At 52.3% G+C, this 20,755-nt stretch overlaps 2 protein-coding genes across 2 annotated transcripts; both read right to left on the bottom strand.

Annotated features, from left to right (window-relative positions):
• Positions 1 to 3,584: 3,584 nt before the first annotated feature.
• On the bottom strand, positions 3,585 to 4,941 carry NGA_2061300 (uncharacterized protein; the record flags this gene model as incomplete). The annotated part of the gene is made up of 1 exon (XM_005855046.1): positions 3,585 to 4,941. A coding segment is annotated over one exon (1,357 nt), but the record flags the coding sequence as incomplete, so codon positions are not given.
• Positions 4,942 to 6,977: 2,036 nt separating this feature from the next.
• Positions 6,978 to 8,733, bottom strand: NGA_2094300 (prolyl 4-hydroxylase; the record flags this gene model as incomplete). Its single annotated transcript, XM_005855047.1, has 1 exon — positions 6,978 to 8,733. A coding segment is annotated over one exon (1,398 nt), but the record flags the coding sequence as incomplete, so codon positions are not given.
• Between the last annotated feature and the right edge of the window lie 12,022 nt (positions 8,734 to 20,755).

Below are 20,755 nucleotides of genomic sequence, written 5' to 3'. Positions count from 1 at the left end.
GCCAATTTACCACGCAGTACCCTTATATGAGGCGTATGGATTGATTATGAGGCCCCAAGGCAGATAATATCGGAAGCAATAACGTTCTTGTAAAAACCCTAGGTTCGCTTCTCGGAGCAAGGAAATGATCCTTCGCCTGCCTGTAGCTGGGAGGTCACAGCTCACGATGAGAACGAGGAAAAGGATTGAGAAGGTACAACGCCTTCATTCCTCAGCAATTTTCCGTGTGATCTCCGCACATGCTGCCCCAATGAGGGAAACATAGAGCTTCAAAATCTCGTAGAACTAGAGTCTAGTGCATGGGGGAGGAAGAAGGCAGGGGCAGGAGGTCGAGGTCCCGCCCTCCCATCGGCCGCAACATACGAGAACCCTTTCTTTGTTGCGCGGTTCCATGCCCGACTTCTTTTGCTACATCACCCCCGCATAAACCAAAATACTCCTTGCTAAACATTGACGCTCCTGGAATGCTTTGGCTTGGCGTCTTGTCAAACGGCTGGGTTTAAGCGACGACCGAGTCGCTGTCGGGGCAGGAAGGCCACCTTCTGCAGAAAACGACCTGGAAAAAGGAAGGGGATCGTCGGCAACCTTACATTAAACTACCCACATCGTGACCATTTCCATGAGGCATCGATGATATCATGTTTCATTCGCACCAGAGGTAGGGTCTCAGTGCGGTGCTGTGCTTCTCACACGTTGGCCTCTCTTGCTCCTTCTGACAGGCCGGCTCAGGGAACAAAGACACTTGCGTCTCCTTCCTCTGCCTCACCGCCATAACCAGCAACGTTCCACCAAAATAACGACCATGGCGCTCAAGGTGGACGAGTTGAGCCCATCCCAGCTCATAACGATGGTACTTGACAAAATTGGGCGTTGAAAGTGGAGTACTGTGGGGGGAAGGACACGATACACCTGCGAGTATGGTATTACCACAGCTTTCTCATTATTTTCATTTTGTCCCGCACAGTTCATCATCATGAGTATAATCACATACTTTATTGTCATCCACGTCGTTTTCTTCCTGATGGACGTGATAAAGCTCAGCAAAATACCAGGACCAGTCCCTGTGCCAGTTCTGGGCAACCTGTACGACCGTATGGCCCTTACCTCGGTACGTCCTGCGAGCTCTTCTTCCACCGGGTCTTCTTTTTATGGTGACGTGCCAACTCAATAAAACTGCTTTACTCCGCATTTTCATGGTAACCGATCACGAATCCCTCCCACGTCTCTGCTTTCCTCGTTACAACAGTTCATCGGCTGGCTAAGCAAGCTGAGACGCAAGTATGGAAAGATTTACCGGGTCTTCACAGGCTCACGGGCCTACGTGGTGTTGATGGATAAGGTTGCCGCACGCGAGGCCCTGAGTGACCCCCGCACGTTCGTGAAGGGCCCAGATTACAAGGATAAATTTTCCTTCGTCTTCGGGGACGGCCTTGTGACCAGCGTGGGCGACAAGCACAAGGCCGACCGCGCTTTGTTCGCCAAGTATTTCACGCAGAAGAAGATTGAGACACATCTGCCCGTTTTGTGCGAGCAAACCCTGCAGGCGATCAACACGGAAATGGAACCGCACGTGGGCCAGGTGGTCGACCTGGAACACTTCTTCTCCATCCTGGCCTTTAAGATGTTTTGCCGGTTCGCGATCAACCACGAGTTTGCCGATTCGGAAGTGTGGAGCGAACTCACGTCCCGGGGCTCCAACATCATCGGCGAGAGCATCGTCTTGGGCATCCCAGTCACGACCTGGATCCCGCGGGTGAAGAAGCTCCTGGAGGACGCGGAGAGGTTCCATCGCGTCTGCGATCCCTTGATCGACGCGCGCATCCTGGCCTTGCAAAAGGGAGAAGAGATGGTGGACGATCCATTGACAGTCATGGTCCAGGAAAAGATGACCCGCAAACAAATGTACAGCCACCTAGTCACCATGTTAGCCGCTGGTCACGACACGACTGCCTTCTGCACCTGCTACACGCTTTTCCTCCTCGCCAAAAATCCCAAGATTCAAGCCAAACTCAAGGCGGAGGTCAAACGCGTCCTTGGGAACCGGACCAACATCACGCCCGAGGACATATCCCAGCTGACGTACGCGAAGAATTGTTTCCAGGAGTCCCTCCGCATCTACTCCGTGGTGCCGCACGTCACTCGTGTCTGCATCCGCGATACGAAACTCTCTAGCGGCGTGACCGTGCCGGCCAACACCGAGGTGCTCGTGCCCATTTGCCTCTTGAACCGGGACACGGACGAGTGGGGGGAGCCCATCGACGCCTTCGACCCGGACCGTTTCGAGGGCATCACGCGGGAGTCGCCGTCGAAAGGATACTTCCCCTTTGGCTACTCCACCAGGTCGTGCATCGGCGCCACACTGGCCTTGACGGAAGGAACGGTTATGATCACGCTATTAGCACAGCGCTTTACGTTCTACGAGGAACCGTCGTTCAAGTTGAAACTGAAGAGCGGCATCACAATGGTGTCTTCAAACGGGGTCAAAGTGCGCGTGGAGAGAGATACCTCGTATGCCTCATCCTGACGGAATAGCAAAAATGGTAGAGAGGAGTCCCACATCGGGGGGAAGGCAGTTGTGCGGATGCCTCTGATGGATGAGAATTAGGAGGAGAGAATTCTACAAAGCCGGAAGGGATTGAAATGGGTGGGAAAGTGGGCTGAGACCTGCGCTTGAATTACCACCCCCTTCATCTGCCTGGTGTCTGACTGTGCTGCATCATCATGGGGATAAACTCGAAGGAATTGCGGAATCGCAGCACGCAGCAAGGGGCTGGAGAAGGCACGTGCTGGGGCGAAGAGGGTGGAAAGAGTGAGGAAGCGAGAGACAGGAGGGGAACAAAGCAGGAGGTTGGACGAACGGAAGGAGAAGAAGAGGCACCGTACATATGGGAGGATCAACAAGAGATAGAACGGGAAAAGCACCAGTTTAGACCTGTCTGTCGTTTAAGCGACTGCCCCGACAAATCAAAATTATTAGATGTGGGTTAAGACACGAAGACTAGGATAGAGACTGAGAGGAGGGAAGAGGGACAGCAAGTCGTTGGACGTGTGGGACCGGAGGATCGTGTTGGGGCTGCTGATGGGTAAGATTCATCGTGTGTGAGGATCAGTAAATGTTGCGGGTATGAGGCGCTCTTTATACAATTCTGACATTGTGGGTAATGGAACGAAGCGCTAAAATGGTGGCAGGGAGGGACGGGCCTGCGGTCGACATCCAAAGGACGCCGTCCTTGGTTTTCCCTTTCCATTCTCCTGAAGGAATGAATCGTTAGGCAGATACTCGGTGGGCTGCTTTGATACGCTTCTATCACTCAAAGGTTTCATTCACTTTCAAGTCATCATTCGTCATTCGCCCCTCCTGCCCGCCGCGCTTTTCTACCAATCCAAGTTCGACGTCCGCCGGCCCCCCGAGCCGTCCACGTACTCATCATCGGTCAGGGGCCCCGAGAGTTGTAGCTCCTCCAGCCGTCTTTCTTGGTAGTATACCTTCAAATCGCTCGTCATCAGGTCCCGATTCGCCCAGGCCTGTGTGGCCACCAAAGCCCCTTTCTCGGACTCCCGTAACCGTGCCAGGGCCTCCATCCTGGCAATCGTCAATGGGCTCACCCCCTCTTTTTGGATAAGTTCGTCTGTCAAGACCTCTGCTTCCGCAAAATTGGCCAAGGCTTGTGTGCAGGCATCGATGATGACCTCGTCCACTGCTTGCTCATTCGCCTCGCTCACCGGGAGTTCCATGAATCGCCAGACCTCGTTGCGGAATACAGCCTCTAGCAGGAACGCGTCTTTTCCTCCCAGCTTCAGAAACCTTAAAAATTGGAGCATCTCCGGGTCGACGTCGCCATCGCTCCGGACGTCGAAGGAGAAGGCCATGGGCAGCCCCAATGTACCCATCACGTCCTCCTTGTCGTCATAGAACCTGTCCCCCTCCGGCGAGATTTTAAAGGTGAGTGAGCACATCCCCCCGACCAATGCGTTCCCCTCCAACGGCGGAGGTACAAAGCCGTGATCTTCTAGAAATTCGATCCCGCTTTTCGGTCCGTAGGAAATGACGATCTCCTGACCCTTGTCCGTGTCCCGGTCCGCGATCACTTTAAGGCCTTTTCCTCCAAAAATCCCCAGCCCTCCAATCTGTGGTTCGTTCGTGCAGCCTTCTCCTCGGTTTGCCATGTCCAAAAGAGGGGCGAGACGTAAACCATTCTCGGCAAAAAAAGAGCGGGAGAGGACCACGGCCACCGCCCACTCAAAATCGCTCAGGTCAAAACTGTCAGCCTGAAGGCCTGAGATGCCCCCTCGGGCAAGGGCGCTTTGAATCCATCCGTAATCCTCGGCTACGGCATCTATCAAGGTCTCTCCAAGATTGCGTGTGGATGACTTGGCGAGCACGCCCTGCTCGGCGGTGGACCAGAAAAGCGGATGATCAAAGCCATCCTGCCCGGGGCGGGGAAGACTTTTGATGTAGACAGCATACTTGGATTTAGGTCCCATGTGCGCTTCGTACAAGAGTTGGAGTGCTATCAGGGATGCGTCTCCCAGAGCTGGCTCAAATTCTCCTATTACCTTGCCCAAGGGGGAGGCACGAACGCTGTCCATGGAGAAGCACAAGTTAAGAGGAACAGTGGCAAGTGTTTCCCCCTGCTTGATTGGGGCAGTGGCCACCAACCCCAAACCCATCCCCGCCTGGCTCACGGGCCCGATGGTGATCTTACTGGCATCTTTGATACCATTCTTATTACACCACTCTAGTAACTGAGGCACCACGGCGGCACGGTCCTGTGTTTCCGTGCTGCTTGTGCTCGCAGCAGCCGCCATCGCAGGTTGGGATGAGCAGGCGGATGCAATGGTGGGAGCTGGAACCAAGAACGAGTCGACATTGCAAAGCAGCGTTGCAAAGAGCACTATGAGTGGAGATATACAACTTCTCATTGCTTTTGTGGCGCCTGTAAGGAAGAATACGGAGGGCAGGCAAGTAAGCGACGGAAGCGGTGCAGGTGCATTCATGGGGAGGTCGAAACCCGATGACGATCGCTCGCGGTAGGGCTCTGGAGGGTATCTTGCTATGGCGCTCGGGGCTGCCTTTATGTTCATCGTGTAAGGTTAAAGGACCCGACTCTGGGAAATGGGACGCTATGACTGCAACAAGTTACATGTTTGAGAGTTTGAAAGTTTTGGGATGATTTTTACGGGCTTTTTGAAGGGAGCTAGTGCACAAGCTCACTGGAAAGGGTCGACTATTTCAAGTGTTCAAGAGTACCCACATTTTACATGACACAGCCACATTCTCAACGAATGCTTGTTTCTCTCAGACCAAGAAATTACTGATAAGGACATTCTTGTAAAGAATTGCCGGCTGCTGTACGCTTTCGTATCTCATTCGCGTTCGTTGCCTTCTACGACACCTCCGACCCATTCTAAGCAACCATGCATCGGGCACCATTACATAAGGTCGAGGACAAATACCTGCGAGGCAATATAAGCCATTCTGCAGAAGAAGCTATGAGGGAAGCAATTGTAACTGATAACATATTGCCACCGCCCCAGCGTAAAAATTTCATGAAGCTTTTCGGGAAGTTTCTTGAGTCTCGTACCCGTCCGTCTCTAGACTGGACACAGGTTGAGCAAGTGCCTTCCGAGCAGCTGATGGACTGGGAGGCGCTCCCTAAATGTCCAGATGATCAAGCAGTACGTCACGAGCTCTTGGACAAGCTGGTCATTCTCAAGCTGAACGGAGGACTGGGTACGAGGATGGGATGCACGTTACCCAAGTCTGCCATCGAGGTCCGCCAGGACATGACCTTTCTTGACATGACAGTGCGGCAAGTGGAATATCTGAATTCCTTATATGGGGTAGATGTCCCCTTGTTGCTCATGAATTCCTTCAAGACAGACGCAGTCACCTCGCGGCTGTTGAACAAATACCGTCAGCACAACCTCACTATACACACATTCATGCAGTCATGTTTCCCGCGCATTGTCAAAGATACTTTACAGCCTCTACCCCAAGGTCCTTTTGCAGAAGAAAATGAAGCGGACTGGTACCCGCCAGGGCATGGAGACCTCTTTCAGAGCCTCTTCCAGTCCGGCTTGCTTGATAATCTAATCGAGCAGGGGAAGGAATACATGTTCATCAGTAACGTCGACAACTTGGGGGCGACTGTGGATTTGAATCTATTGTACTACATTGCAGATAATGACATTGAATTTTGCACTGGTGTGGTCGATCTTACTAGAGCTGATCAGGACGGAGGGGTCCTTACTACATACAAAGGTAAACGTGTGGTGGTGGAGCTGTCGCAGGTTCCAAAGCAGCATCTCGAAACCGTGGCCAAAAAGTTCACTTTATTCCATACGAACAATATTTGGATCAATTTGCGAGCATTGCACGCTTTGCTGGTAGAGGAGAAGCTTTCCATTGACCTGGTCACGCACGAGCGTGTCGTAGACCGTTTGAAGATCTTGCAGCTCGAGACGACAATTGGATCTGTCATTAAGGATTTTTCAAACGTCCTGACTATGAAAGTGCCGCGGAGCCGATATCTTCCTGTCAAGTCCACCTCTGATCTCTTTTTGGTGCAGTCCTCTCTATACTCCGTCTCGCGAGGGATGCTCATTCCTAATCCGGGCCGGCCTTACGCCAAAGATAAGATCCCAATCATAAAGCTTGGGGAACAATTCGTCCATATACAGGACTACTTAGAGCGCATACCAAATGGGGTCCCCGATCTGCTTGCCTTAGAGCACTTGACGGTGGCAGGAGACGTGGTTTTTGGCGCGAATGTGACGCTAAAGGGTACTGTCATTATAGTCGCAAACGAAGGGTCCGTAATCATGATACCTGATAAAACGGTGCTAGAAGATAAGGTCGTTACTGGCAATCTCCGCATATTGGACCACTAATTTTTTTTTGAATGAAAGAACGTAATAAATGCATACCGATTGTAAACGAGGATAAAAACTGATCATGTGCATGCAACGGCAGGTCTCATTTGAACCCCAAAACTTTTTTTTCTTATCCCAGCGAAGTATTGATAATCATTTCTCTCTGTTTTTTCGACATACTGCAGAGATCTCTATACATTGTTTTGTGTCTCCGACAAAATCATCTCAAAACACTCCCAAAATTTGTAATATGTGCCTCGTAATCGCCATTTCATTCATGTTTCTTCGGTAAACAATTTCTTGTCAGTTTTCTCGACATACTGCACTGCTTCACCTCTACAAGCATTCATATTGTTATGTGTCTTAGACAATCTATTTCTCATGTCGCTTTCATCAACTCCGCTTCCTGCCGAGCTTGTTCCCATCCTATTCATCTACTTTCTGCCCGATCATGCATAATTACTTATCGGATTTATTTGATGCATTAACCGTGAAAGGAGCTGCGGGAGCGAAATGTGCGAAAAGATTATCGAAATATCTTCCCCGCAGGGCTTGCGTTCGCCCATGCAGGGCCGTTGCGCTCTCATAAAGACACATTTCCCCCGGAGCCATGTCAATGAAATGCCGGCGTCCTTGGTGATCCAAAATGCTCAGCGGCCATACTTCATCCACATCTTGTCGTACGTTGAGGATGGCAGACACAATGTGCGTGCGTCCAATGTCAACATGGTCCCGCAAGATGCTTCCATTGTAGTATCGTCGTATTCCGTAGGTGCTTGTTGGCATGAGTTTCTCCCCGCCTACCCAAGATTCCAAAATGGGTTTCAGGGTCTTGAATACAATGTCGCGCATGTCTCGATCTGTGTAAACGATAGTTGTCATTTTTTCGTAGAAATTGACGTGCAAGTCGTCCTTGTGCCATGGTTCATCCATACGCTGGTCTTCATGTCGCGCCAGATATTCCAAGAGCCTTGTATGAAGATAGGAGGGCATAAGCATCTTCTTGAACCCCCCACCTGTGTATTTCTTCACGGTAGAGGGTTGCAGCTCATTCTGGCGAAGTCTTGCTACGTTGGTGTTTTGTCTACCGCGCCAAACATCGGCCTGGTTCTCATTCAATTGCAAAGTTTCTGTGTCGCCCTTGCCCATCAGCGTTTGAGACAAAATCAAAGGTTTGTTCCCGTCCGTGATGACAGTGCGGGCCAAGAGACGCATATCATCATACGCGTCCCGGAAAATGAAAATATCGCCCAAGAAAGAACGGAACCTTTCTTCTTGGCCTGAGTTAAGTCTCACGACCCGAAACTCTGTCAAGGATCCGTCTCGCAACTCCCAGAACACGTCTACCACACGCTGCAAGTCATTGCGAATGCGAAGGTTGGGCAGTCTTTGATCATGCCAAAAAGCATCTTCCAACGACGCCTGATCAGACGGGACAATTTTATTACCTTTGTCATGTATGGAATCGCCTGCAGTAAAAGAGTAGAAGGATTTGCAATCACTGACGTTGAAGAATGACATGAGCTCATTTGGAGGCGTTTCCACAAGTATGTTTGCCAGCTCGTGAGTTGCTCCGGGCAAATCCATAAAAATGAAAGGAAACCCTATGTCGTGCAAGTCGTGTACGCATTCATTGTTGGAGAAGGAGAAAAGAGTGTTTTTCTGTAGTACGCCTGCGCCATCAGTGATTCCCAAGGCTTTCATAGCGACAAATGAGTCTAAGCCAGTAAAGTAGTTTACAGCAGCTGCTGGATAAGGTCCAAGAGCTACTACAGATAAAAACGTTAATAGACTGACGATTTCCATATTCGGACGGGCACGTGTGTCTTTTCTTTTTTTCGATCGAATCTCCTGTTGGAATGAGGGCAGATGGTAAATGGGCCACATGGTGTATAGAAAAAGGTGCAACCATCCAAGCGGAACAAATCCGCTTCACCGTATGTCGATGAACAAAATCCACCAGCTCGTCTTGATTGTCAGCTCTCAACTTCAAGAAATGCGGTGTAGGCTAGTTGAGGTAAAATATAGAACCGTACGACACCCCGTCCGGAAATCAAACCCCGAGACGCGTGTACGCATGTGTCACTCCTCGAAAAGAACATCCGCCAAAGAAACTTCAACTTGCTCGTTCTGCGACAACAGAGAGGGCAAAGACATTGGGAGACGACGACCATTAAAATGGAAGAATTCACGCATGCAAACTATTTGTGATTTGTTGCGCTGCACATGGTTACTTTCCTTTCACTGTACACTAACTGACGGACTATAATTTGCCCGAGGAAATCAGCTCTTTAGGGCCTGAGCTTTCAACATCTTTTCCTGAGGTTGTCCAGAGAAGCCGGTAGCCAGTTGTCCACAAGCGCTGGACTCCTCCCTTCCTCTAGGAGTGCGTGCAAATGTTAGCCACCCGCCATGAGTCCGTACATACGTCTGGAATGCCAAAATGTTTCCCGGGGGAGAAGGCATCCAGCCATTGACGCCAGTGTCATTGTAAGGGATAAGATTCACTTTAACGGCAGTCCTGCCAAAAGGCCTCAACAATTCCACCAGAGCCTCAGCATCATCCAAAGAGTCATTTACTCCTTCTATCAAGGTCACTTCTATGAAAATATACGTATCCCCGCGCTGAGCCATCACCTCTCGAAACGCTTCCCGCAGCTCCACCATACTCGAACTAGTTGTAGGCACCAATGTTCGGCGTAAGCCATCCGCGGCGCCATGAACGGACCAAGCCAGTCTAATTTTAGGCATATCAAGGAAATGCCGTACGTGTCCAGGAGACGGTGCGACGGTCGAGAGGGTGATAAAAGAAGGGGAGAGGGCGAAAGCGTGTGGATCGGTCATGCATGCCAAGGCGTGCCTGACAGCGCGATGGTTATTCAGCGGCTCCCCCATGCCCTGTTCACGTTATCGCGTTTGACAAGAGAATCATATGCGTGAGCAAGCTTTACCATCGAAGCACATGCGTCCTGATCCTCCCCCCCTCTGTCCGCCACCGGCTTATCCTCACCATGAACACCACGTTCCGTAGCCCGGGAAGCCCCTCCGCGCGTACTTTCTGCAAGGCCAACTGCACCTGCATCAGGATTTCGTCGATGCTCAAGTGTCGGACAAATCCCATGGTCCCTGTTAGACAAAAGGCACAGGCTTGGGCACAGCCGACCTGGGAGCTCACACACACGGTGGAACGAGACGCCAGCGCCAAGGAATCCTCTGCCTCCCCGCTCATCCCCCTGGCAAGGCCGTTGGACCGAGGGCCCAAGCGCGCAGGAATAACCACGGTCTCCACCATCAGTCCATCGTGCAATCGAACCAACAACTTGAGCGTCCCGCACGTGCTACTTGTCCTCTGCACCAAGGTCCATTGAGGGCCAAGGACGCGCTCTTGGAGTATCGCCCGGGTCCTGCTGGTAATGCGGCTGTCGAACATAGGCGAAGCTGGATCCGTTTCATGTGGATCAAGGCCTTCCCGGACAGCACGCCATACCATTCGCGCCCTCCCCTTACCCTCCAATACTCTTTCCAAGCCGTCGGTGCCCAGCTTCAAGATGGTCTCTTTTTGAGGAATGGGGCCGGTTGAAAGAGGCATAGAAGCTTTTACCAGTGTGTTCTCTGCCGCAATTGAAGAGACCATGGCACAGGTAGGGAGTCCAGGGCGTAAATCAACCGAAGTTTTTGGAGGCACTGATTTCATGACGAAAGCTGTCGTGAAAGCTGTTGAGGAGCTAAGCAGCACAACTGTGGACAGCAGCACGATGTCGGCATACCTGCGCCGATCCTGAAGCGCACTTGCTCTCCTTATCTCTTGAGATTTCCTCGGGCCTCGCATTTGGGCAATGTTATTTATGCCTGCGCCTGGTATATGGTGTATGCCATTATGTGCTTGGGCCGCTCTCCCGTCCTCAGGGGCCATGGATAACCGTATCCTTCGTCCTTTGTTTTGACTCTTCATTGACCAAAAGCAGTACTATGAAGGAAAGATATGGGTGAATGTGGTTTCTGGAAGTGAAAGAAAGCTCGCGGATGATGACTGAAAATGGTATTTTGAATGCGATATTTGTAGCTTAGAAGAGGGCAGGGGGCTTCCAGACCAGCTCTCACCAGCTATGCAGCAGCCAGACAAATAAGAACTCTTTGAGATTATAACGCTTCTAGATTTCATTGAATAAATGTACCATAACGCAAAACCACACTTTTAATGTGAACGTGTGCTTGTTTGTCAGTCGCGGAGTACTGACCAAATTTCCCCCCCTCTTCCTCCCCGCCCTGCCATGGACAGGAAACATGCTCTCTCATCTCCTCCGCCGGTCCGTCTCGGGGACAAGCACTGCCTTAAAACCGCCTTTCGGCTCCTTTACGTCACCTTTAGCCTCGATACCATGCAGCAGCAATTCTTTGACGAGTTGCAGCATTAATTGGGACACGGATGCTTCCGGGCCGGGAGGCTGTCGACGATTGCATCAAGCGGCGGCCCTCAGGCATCCGAGAAGTGGGTTTTACGGGGGCGATCACGCAGGACACTTGACCATGCATGCAACCACCATTCTGTGTGTGCGCAAGGGCGACAAAGTGGTAATGATGGGGGACGGGCAGGTCTCGCAGGGCGCAACGGTCGTCAAGCCCAACGCGAAGAAAGTCCGGCGCTTGGGAGAGGATATCATAGCGGGCTTTGCGGGCTCCACGGCGGATTGTTTCACGCTTATGGAGCGCCTGGAGCGGAAGTTGGAAGAGCATCCTGGTCAGTTGACTCGAGCGTGCGTGGATTTGGCAAAGGCCTGGCGCACAGATAAATACTTGCGGCGGTTGGAGGCGTCGTTGCTGGTAGCGGATAAGAACGTCTCTTTTGAAATCACAGGGTTGGGTGATGTGCTGGAACCCAAGGATGGGGTCATCGCCATCGGCTCAGGAGGGACGTTTGCGCTAGGTAAGCATGGTAGAATATTTGTGTACGGATCTCTTAAAATTTTGGACATCCAAAAAAATGTCTCTGGAGCGAAGGAAAAACGGGACAATCACAGTTGTGAGCCTGAACTTACCCCGACGCATGTGAGGCGGGTGGATATGCATGGATAGATACATACATGTATATGGATACGTGGGATACATGTATATCGCACAAGAGTTTGAGGGACTCTTTGGCCTCTAGAACTGCAATATTGCCACCTTTGGTAGATTGAAGTTTCTCACAATGCCACTATGCTCCAGTGGTGTAGTCACATGGCTGGTCGAGCGTGGAACCTTTCCTTTGTCTAATATCCGACCTTCTAAATCCAACAAACTACTTGCAGCGGCGGCTAAAGCTCTTTTGGACCGGGAGGATATGGACGCCGAGCAGATTGCCCATAAGGCAATGTCCATTGCTGCTGAGATCTGTGTGTATACAAATAACAATTTTGTCACCGAGGTAGTTGGCGGTGACAAAAAGAATGAGTCTGCGGAAGCCTGACGGGTGAGGGTGACGTGCACACGACAGCAAATACAGCGTTGGGAGGTCCGGCAGCAAGAACAGATATAGCGGAGGGTTGGCTAGGAAAAACATAATGTTCGTTATTTCCAGATGGTAATAAAAATAGACATTTAACAATAATCAGTATTTATATGGTCACTGTTGATACGAAAACTACGGCCGCGAAATAATTCTTTCCTCTAATTCCCATGTCTTTGTGACTCCTTAGCCCCTCTGGATAGATCATAGTAGTTGACCGTGGGATATTTTATCAGTCGTATCGAGCAATTCTAGGGGTTGTGCATGCATATATCTCTCGTAGACACAGGCCTTGGGGTCTAAGCAATAACCTCCTCCCCCCTTGTCTTACGCGGACCGGTCGTAGACCGGGCGAGAAGAGTCGCTTACAAGCCCGCAAAACCAGCCCCCCCGCGTCGTGTATGTACTAATACGTATTACTTTATGATAGCCCACGATAGTATTGGCAATGTGGTGGTGTCTTCGGGCTCTTCCTCTGCATGTTGAGGATTTTTCTGTATTATCTGGCATTGAAGACAATCCCCTTCCTTTTCTGTCAGAGATTTCAGCTTTCACTCGGAACAGACAGCGTATGACCTCCAAATTCGTGAGCCCAGCGGCTGGTCTTTCGCAACAACGTCCTCAAAAAAGCGACAGCAACAAGGAGACAAGAAAAGTCGACCTAAAGATGTTGCCGGAGGCTCCGAAGCAGGTGGGTAGAAATGCTTCTTTTTCTCTTTTATGAAAAAGTGGGATCGATTAGAGCAGCACCTCATACAGTGTGATACTCTATGTGCGCGTCCGTTTGGAACCTACATTTGTTCAAACAGGCTGGCACGTCTGCAAGCAATGACCGCGTCCAAAGCCACCGCGCCTGCTGCAAGCAAAAGGGAATGACGGCGAATCAGCCCTTGCCTTCTGCGGGCACTAAAGAGTCGAAGATGACACTCGCCGACCTGGAATCTTTGCCTCCCTCAGAACTTGCAACTCTTCACGCACACTTGTCGAAGAGACTAGCAGCTCAACTCAGCGCTTACGAAGAGCTGCCAAACCCGACTGTGGTCACGACGCAAGACGAGATTGAGACCAGTGGAATCCTTTCGTCTTCGGATACTACCTTCGCCGCTCCTGCCGCGGTTCCAAAATCCGCCCCCAGTGTCGCACACAATGGAAACGAAGTGGTGGGGCCAGCGCCGCTTGCCGTGTCTTCGGGCACAGCGACCACAAGCACGGCGGAAGCGTACCCGCACAGGGACCCTGAAATCTCGCCTCCCCCCCTTGATCTCTTCGAGGCAGTAAAAATGGGGCTGGTGAGCGTGGTCAAGCGCCTGGTCCGCGAGCACGAGGTATCAGACTTACAGCAAGTCCCAGGAAACGGAGGAAGAAGACGAGCATTGTCCCCCTCTAGCAGGCTGCGTGCCTACCTGTGGGAGCGGGACGGGGACGGGCACACAGTCACGCACTGGGCAGCCAAGCGCGGAGACCTCGAGTTGGTTTCCCTTCTGGCGGACAAAGGCGCGCCGCTCTTTGAGGCGAGCACCGACAGTGTGGGGATGCAGCCTATCCATTGGGCGGTCACAGAGGGCCATTTGCACGTCTTGCACTACCTGGTGCGCAACGGCGCGGACCTGGACGCCAGAGATAAGCAGCTTTGCACCCCTCTTTTAATTGCAGCCCAATACGGACAGACAGAAGTGGTAGCATACCTGGTGAAGAATGGCGCGGACACCAAGCTGTTGGACATGAACGACGACTCGGTGAGTGTCTGGGGCTCGTGGCGTGGGAAGGAGAGGTAGTCCTGGGTAGACCCGTGCCTTCGCTGCCTGTATGGGCACGACCATTCGACCAACCAGCAGATTCATGGACCCATGCTCTCATTTCCTCTCTTCCCATTCTCTGCAGAGCATGCACTGGGCAGCCTACAAAGGCGAGCTCTCGATCGTGCAGCTCTTAGACCACCTGGGGCTTCCCGTGGACGACGTGGACGGGTATGGACAGACACCTCTCCACTTGGCGGCTCTACGGGGAAATTTCTCAGTCGTGGAGTACTTGGTGCTGGACGCCGACGCACGGACGGACCGCAAGGATAGGAATGGAAGCACACCGGCCGACTTGGCTTTGAAAAAGGGGCAGAGGAAGGTGGCGGCATTTCTGGCCTCGCACGGTTTGGAAAAATTCAACTGGAGGCAGCTCTTGTCCCTTCAGCATTGGAAAGTGTGGCTTCAAGGGGGAGGAAACGCAGAGGCCTCGGCCTGGCCTTTCTACTTGGTGGTTGCAAGCAATGTGTGGGTGCTCGGGCTCTACCCTCTCCGCTTTTTCTCCGAGCGAGGTCTCCTGGCCTTGTCGAGCCACACCCGTTTGAACACATGCTGTGTGGCGCTGCAACTAAGCATGTGGGCGTTCTTTCTGCTCGCCTGGCGGGTGGATCCCGGATACGTGGAAGGGAAGAGGGAGGGCCGGAGCCAAGAATACGAGGAGGCTCTCGAAACGTTCTCCAGCGAGGGAATGGCACGGGTCTTGGAAAAAGCTGCGGCACGATCGCAGCACCATCACCGACAACAAAATGGTCTCGCGCCATCCACAGCCGCAATTAAGCCCCCTCTGCCGAACCTGTGTCATGCTTGCCATGTAGTGCGTCCCGTGCGGTCAAAGCACTGCCGCGTCTGTCGTCGATGCGTGCAAGTCTTCGACCATCATTGTCCCTTCATCGGCAACTGCGTAGGGGCGGGAAACTACCGGTGGTTCTTTCTGTACGTTTGCGACCTCCTCCTGGCCGCCCTCCTGTACATTGCCACATGTGTGATTTACCTCAAGCGTGCGGGCTTCGACATGCTCGTTTTCTTGACGCTCCTCTACGTGCTGTCCCTCGGTCTGATGGTAGGTGCTCTGGCCGGGTATCATTCCCAGCTGGTTGCTCTAAATTTCACCACGAACGAGCATCAGAATTACTGGCGGTACGACTATTTCCGAGATCCCGTAACAGGAAGAAATCGCAATCCTTTCGACAAAGGGGTTTGGCAGAACTTTCTAGCCCGCATTGTGTATGGAGAGACGTACATATATGGTGGGAAAGCCCAAGCCGTTGGGAGGGGTTCGCGTCAAAGAGAAAGGACAAGAGAGGGAGATGAAGAGGAAGAAAACTTGTTGACGATTGTATGAGGGCACAAAGCCAATCTAGGATACTTTCCTGATCAACATCGGTTGTACATATTTCAGCAGAGGTAAACAAGAGTGTCGTGAAAAGTTTAGTCGTTCACGCGCAACAAAGTAGTAGTGGCAAATTAGCAAATACTCATGATTATCATCAGATTTTTGCTATCTCATTCATCGTCATAACTGCGGTGCCTGTCGTACTTACATCCAGGCGCATTCTCATCTTCTTCTCCACAGCACCAATACATTTTTTGTGTGGCAAATCGATCCGCCGAAGCACTCCAATCCGCCTTGCGTTTAGTGTCTCCTGAGTAATGCTTCGGATGATAGCGACAAGCGCGCTCGTGGTTGCGGGAGGGATCATAGTACGTTTTGCAGTTCTTGCACAACATTTCAGTGATAGTGCATGACTGGTGAATATCGGAGGAGCCAGACCCTAGAACTGAAAGGTGACCTGGTGCATTTTTGACCGTGCGACTGAGAAGCCGAGAGATGGAGAACCAGGCATGGTTTGGATGTAGTACGAGGAGGAGGATTGCGATGATGCGGAGGAGCGAAGCAATATTGAGACTCGAGTAATTAGTTGACACCATGGCAATGGTTGTAACACCCTTGAAGGAGCGCCTAAATCAATTGTGCCTTTGCCACTGGCAAAGCCACCAGGTCGTAGTACGGAAGGGGGAGGTTAATCTACAAGTAGGATGGTTATGCCCTGCCTATCGTGATCGTAGTCTTTCGGGTGTCACGGCTGGTCACTTCGTATGCAACAAAAATTTGGAGGCTCCAGGCAAGAAATTTCGAAAAACCATTCCTGGTTATGAAAACATTTTTTGGTCGTAGTTTGCTACGTATGACACACTTTTTAAACCACGTTTCTAATACTGGTGTTCCTGTCACATGAACCGACTTCCTAGCTATCCTGCCGGTCGCAAACCGTGGAAATCACTCGAGATTATACTGTGACACTTTAACAACGATTCTGTCAGCAACTTGAAAACATTAAAATTTGCTCATTTTGTTACAGGCGTGCCTTTCCCCCCCTCAACTTCCCGTTCCACTTGTTGCCCGCTGCTTCCCCCGCAAGTTTCTTTTGATGCGGAGGGCAATAGTTCCGAAGCAAAGGAGTGCGCCGATGAAACTCTGCCATGCCAACGGGTGTGCAAACAAAGCGCACGACAAAATCATGCTGAGCATCTGACGTATTGTCATCATGATGGTGAAGACGATAGCACCAAACTGCTTAATTGTGTAAAAGATGAAAAGCTGTCCCGAGGCAGAGCAAAGGGACAGAATGAAGACATGCTGTGCGGCATCCGGGTGCCGCATCATGAAGGCGAGTGACGAAGCGCCTTGCCCGGTTTGCAGAAGGCTCGCGCCTGTAAAGATGATAGAGCACAGGTTGACCCCCAGCATCATCTGGAATTGGGACACGTGGAACTTCTTGAAGACTTTGTCTTGCCACTGGCTTGTAAAGGAGTCGCACATGAGATACATGGCCAGAAGGATGTATCCTAACGTGGAGTCGGCCCCGCCGTCGTGCCCGGCCTTGGGCTTCTTCTCGTTCAGAGAGAAGATGGTGACTCCCAACGTGATCAGCGCGGCGTCCACGTACTCAGCCCACGGATAGGACCTCCGGTGCAGCAGCCTCCCAACGAGCATGACGGGGATGATCTTGCTGGACTTGGACAGGACCTGGGTGGGGAAGGAGACGTATTTGAGGGCCTCGTATTGAGCCCAGCTGCTCAGAATGTTGGAGAGGGAGGCAGGAGCATACTGCCACAAAGGGGCTTTCAAACCCTGGGGTACCACCGCGTCTGTATTGGACCTATTCGACCATGGCCAGTAGACAATTGTGGCGGAGACAACGAGGGCCAGGGCACGGTTACCGAACACCAAAAAGGCCGACGAGGGGAAGAATTCCGCGTCAGCGCCCTCCCCGTACGCCTTGGTCACCATCCGCTCCTGGACCAGGCCCCAGATGATGTAAGAGGCTTGAAGGCCTAAAAAGCAGCCCACGAGACGAATGGCTTTCGATTTCATGCTGTCGTCACCGCTGGTGCTCCCACTCAGAAGCATCCTGGATGGAACTCCTCCAGGCTTTTCTTTCTCATCCGTACTGTGGCTGCCACTGCCCGTAACGGGGGAGGACGCTAACAATCGCTCTTTCTCAGATTCTCGCCCTGTCATACTCCCGTCTTCAAGACCAACGTCTTCCGAGACTTCTGTTTTCAGTTCGATTCCAGGAGTCCTCTCGTCAGCCCTTGGAGAGAAACTGCTTCTCATGGCCGAAGACAAGGATGAAAGCCAACCGCTTCCGGAACTTGCGCTGTTACGCACAGTTTTCCGCGTGATGACCGTTGTTGGTCTCGTTTTTCCTGTCCGTGCAGGTATTGATAAGGACCAAGAAGAAGAGAAATCCGTCACGTACATTCCGTCCTACATTTGAATCGCCAGTTCAAACAGTATGGCCTCCCTCAAGACAAAGAAGTCGACATTCACACGCGCAAGACCTGCCGACTGTTCCAGCATGACACATCACGCGAAAAGACACAACAGTAAGCAGAAATGGGAGAGCTCTACCACGGCGTCTTGAATCCGCAGGGACGGGACGTGAATGCGGCCGAGGCAGGTAGAAGCTCGGATGTAACTGATGCATCTCGCCAAGACGGTCCCGCCATCCACCTCCCCCCCTAAGCCCCTGCTCTGGGAAAAAACCATTAACCTCCATTCACCAATACCCCTGCCAGCGGGTTGTGGACAGTGGAAAACCATGGTGATTGATGCGGTGTAGTGGACTGAGTTGTGAGTCGCTTTCAATACCTTACAGGCGCGCTTAATTTGCACATGGCCGCAATTATCGGGGGATCGTGGCGTTTGGAGCTCCACCAGCGCAGCCGGCTCCTGAGTTTCTTTTTATTTGTTTCCCTTTTCTTACCTGTTACCGTCGAAGCCTTCACTGCACGGATCCATGGATGTCCAACGATGTCCTCCTTAAATCGACCGAAAGCTTCTGGAGGCAGCAGTGACAGTCGGAGAGGCGGTACCCGCTCCTCCTTCTCAACCGCCAATGCCAAGCCCTCTTCTTGGCAACGTCCTCGCTCCTCTTCAAGCCCTCCTTTTACATACCCCATCCCGCAAAAAAACCCGTTTCCATGGAAAGCAGCCCAGTCTCCCCCTCCAACACCAACGCGCCTCACTCCCAAATCAAGCTTGCCTCCTGCTGTAGATGTTGGTGCACGGGATCAAATCTACGAGCCGTCCCTGCTCCCCCCAAGAAAAAAACCTACCACACTACTTATTTCGGATCGGAAGCGTGGTCTGTGGGTTTTCGAACAACCATTTGTCCTTGGTGTCGTGGACGTGAAAAATCGGATGAGCGTCCTTCGCCTTTCAGACGGCGGTTTCGCACTCTATTCTCCCCTGGCTGCCACACCGGAATGCATCGACATGCTTAAAAGCCTGGTCAAAAGCGAAAAACTCTCTCTGTCTTCAGCGTGGTTCATGGTGCCCAGCTCCTTTCCCGAACATCACGAGTCCCTTGTGACGTGGCGGGAGGTGTTTCCTGAGGCACGAGTCGTCTCGGTACATCCCCGGATAAATGTCATTTCCGAGTTTCTTCTGGAAGGCCCGTCAACCGACGCCCCATCTCAATTACCTTTCCCGCTGCGTAAAGATTTGGACGTGGCTGTTTACGAGACGCCCTTACTGCGGGAGATGGTCCTGACTCACAAGCCCAGCAAGACTCTTTTCGTGGCCGACTCGGGGTTTTACATCAACGAGGAGTACTCCAATTCTCTGACACGCGGCATCACGCAGCTGCAAGGGATCTACGACAGGTTTGTCACCCCTCCCTTTTTCCGGCTGGGCATGAACAAGAAGGAAGGAAAGAGGCTGTACGAGCGTGTGAAGGACTGGGGATTCGACAAGATCGTCACGTGCCACGCGGCCTTGGTGGAGGAGGGGAAGGGGAAAGAGGCATTTTTGGAAGGCTACCGACACCTGGCTTAATTTCTCGCTGCGTGGTGCAGATAAAATATTCAAAAGGATGCGTAGAAGGAGCCCGTGGCAGTAGCCGCGTCGGGCGGGCCACACTTGTTTGCAAGCCTTTCAGATAACTGTGCGAGTATCATAAAAAGCAACCAAGCACGACTGTAACATACTCAAAGAAGGACAAAGTGTCTCCGAGATGTCTTGTTCTATGTTTGCCCCCAAATCCCACAGGGTAAAAGGAGATGGCCTATCCGACATCTATGACCCTCTGCGTGGGCCCATTCCGACGTTGGACCTCATGAACGTGCACTCCTTTGTATGACCACAACCTTAGTCTCAGATGCATGTAATTCACAAGCCTGCAGCTGTCTTTGCGTGCGAAGCCAGTCGCCTGGTTTCCGCTATCGTCACCCCCCTTCTAGTTCCCGCCTCAATGTACATCCCTTAATCCTGTGCCTGCACGCCCCTCTACCCTATGGTCCCAGCCCGTTCGCCCTGCGCACCAGTGTATAAAACTGACTGGCTCTCATGAAGCAGACGCCCCACACCAAGCTGTACAGGAAACACGACAGGGACACCATGTAGATCAGTTCCCCTCGGTCCATCTGCTGATACGCCTCCCCGCCTCCCCCGCCTCCGTCATCCGTGCCGTTTCCTGCGCCGGGGGGCGGAGAGGACGCGGAGGGCTGGGGGCCGACGTCCACGTCATACCCGAGGTTCACACTATTCACGGCCCATATAATCCGACTGGCCATCCAGGCGGTGCCCACCACCAGCAAGCCGTACACGTACACCTTGGTCGATTGCAGCTGGAGAGTGTTGGCGCTCCGGATACCGACCAGGCCCACGTATAGACCCAAGGTGTTCATCATCACCTGCAGGATTAAGAGAGCGCTGCCCCCGTCCACTCCCCCGCCCCCTTTACCTCCCGCGCCCTTGGCCCCGGGCTCCCCGCCTCCTCCGTCCTCATCACCAGGCGCAGGCACCTCTCCTCCCCCTCCCGCACCCATAGACCAAGCCGCAAGCATCTGCAGCCCCAGCAACAACAATTGCATGGCACATATTGCCACCAAACAAGAGGAGAAGAGTTTGACCGAGTGGGTGGACCGGATCAACTCCGGGTCTCCAAAGGAGGACGGCAGGCCGTACGGGTTCAAGTGCGTGCCCGGACCCACCATCCCTCCCTCAGTCCCAGCTCCGCTTGTAGGGTTGACGACGCTGGCGATGCTGCCCGGGGCACCGGGGGGCGGGGGTATCACTCGAGATTATACT

Source organism: Nannochloropsis gaditana, assembly GCF_000240725.1.
Source record: "Nannochloropsis gaditana CCMP526 unplaced genomic scaffold scaffold307, whole genome shotgun sequence".
NCBI classification, from domain to species: Eukaryota; class Eustigmatophyceae; order Eustigmatales; family Monodopsidaceae; genus Microchloropsis; species Microchloropsis gaditana.
This window is presented reverse-complemented; position numbering and strand designations above follow the sequence as displayed.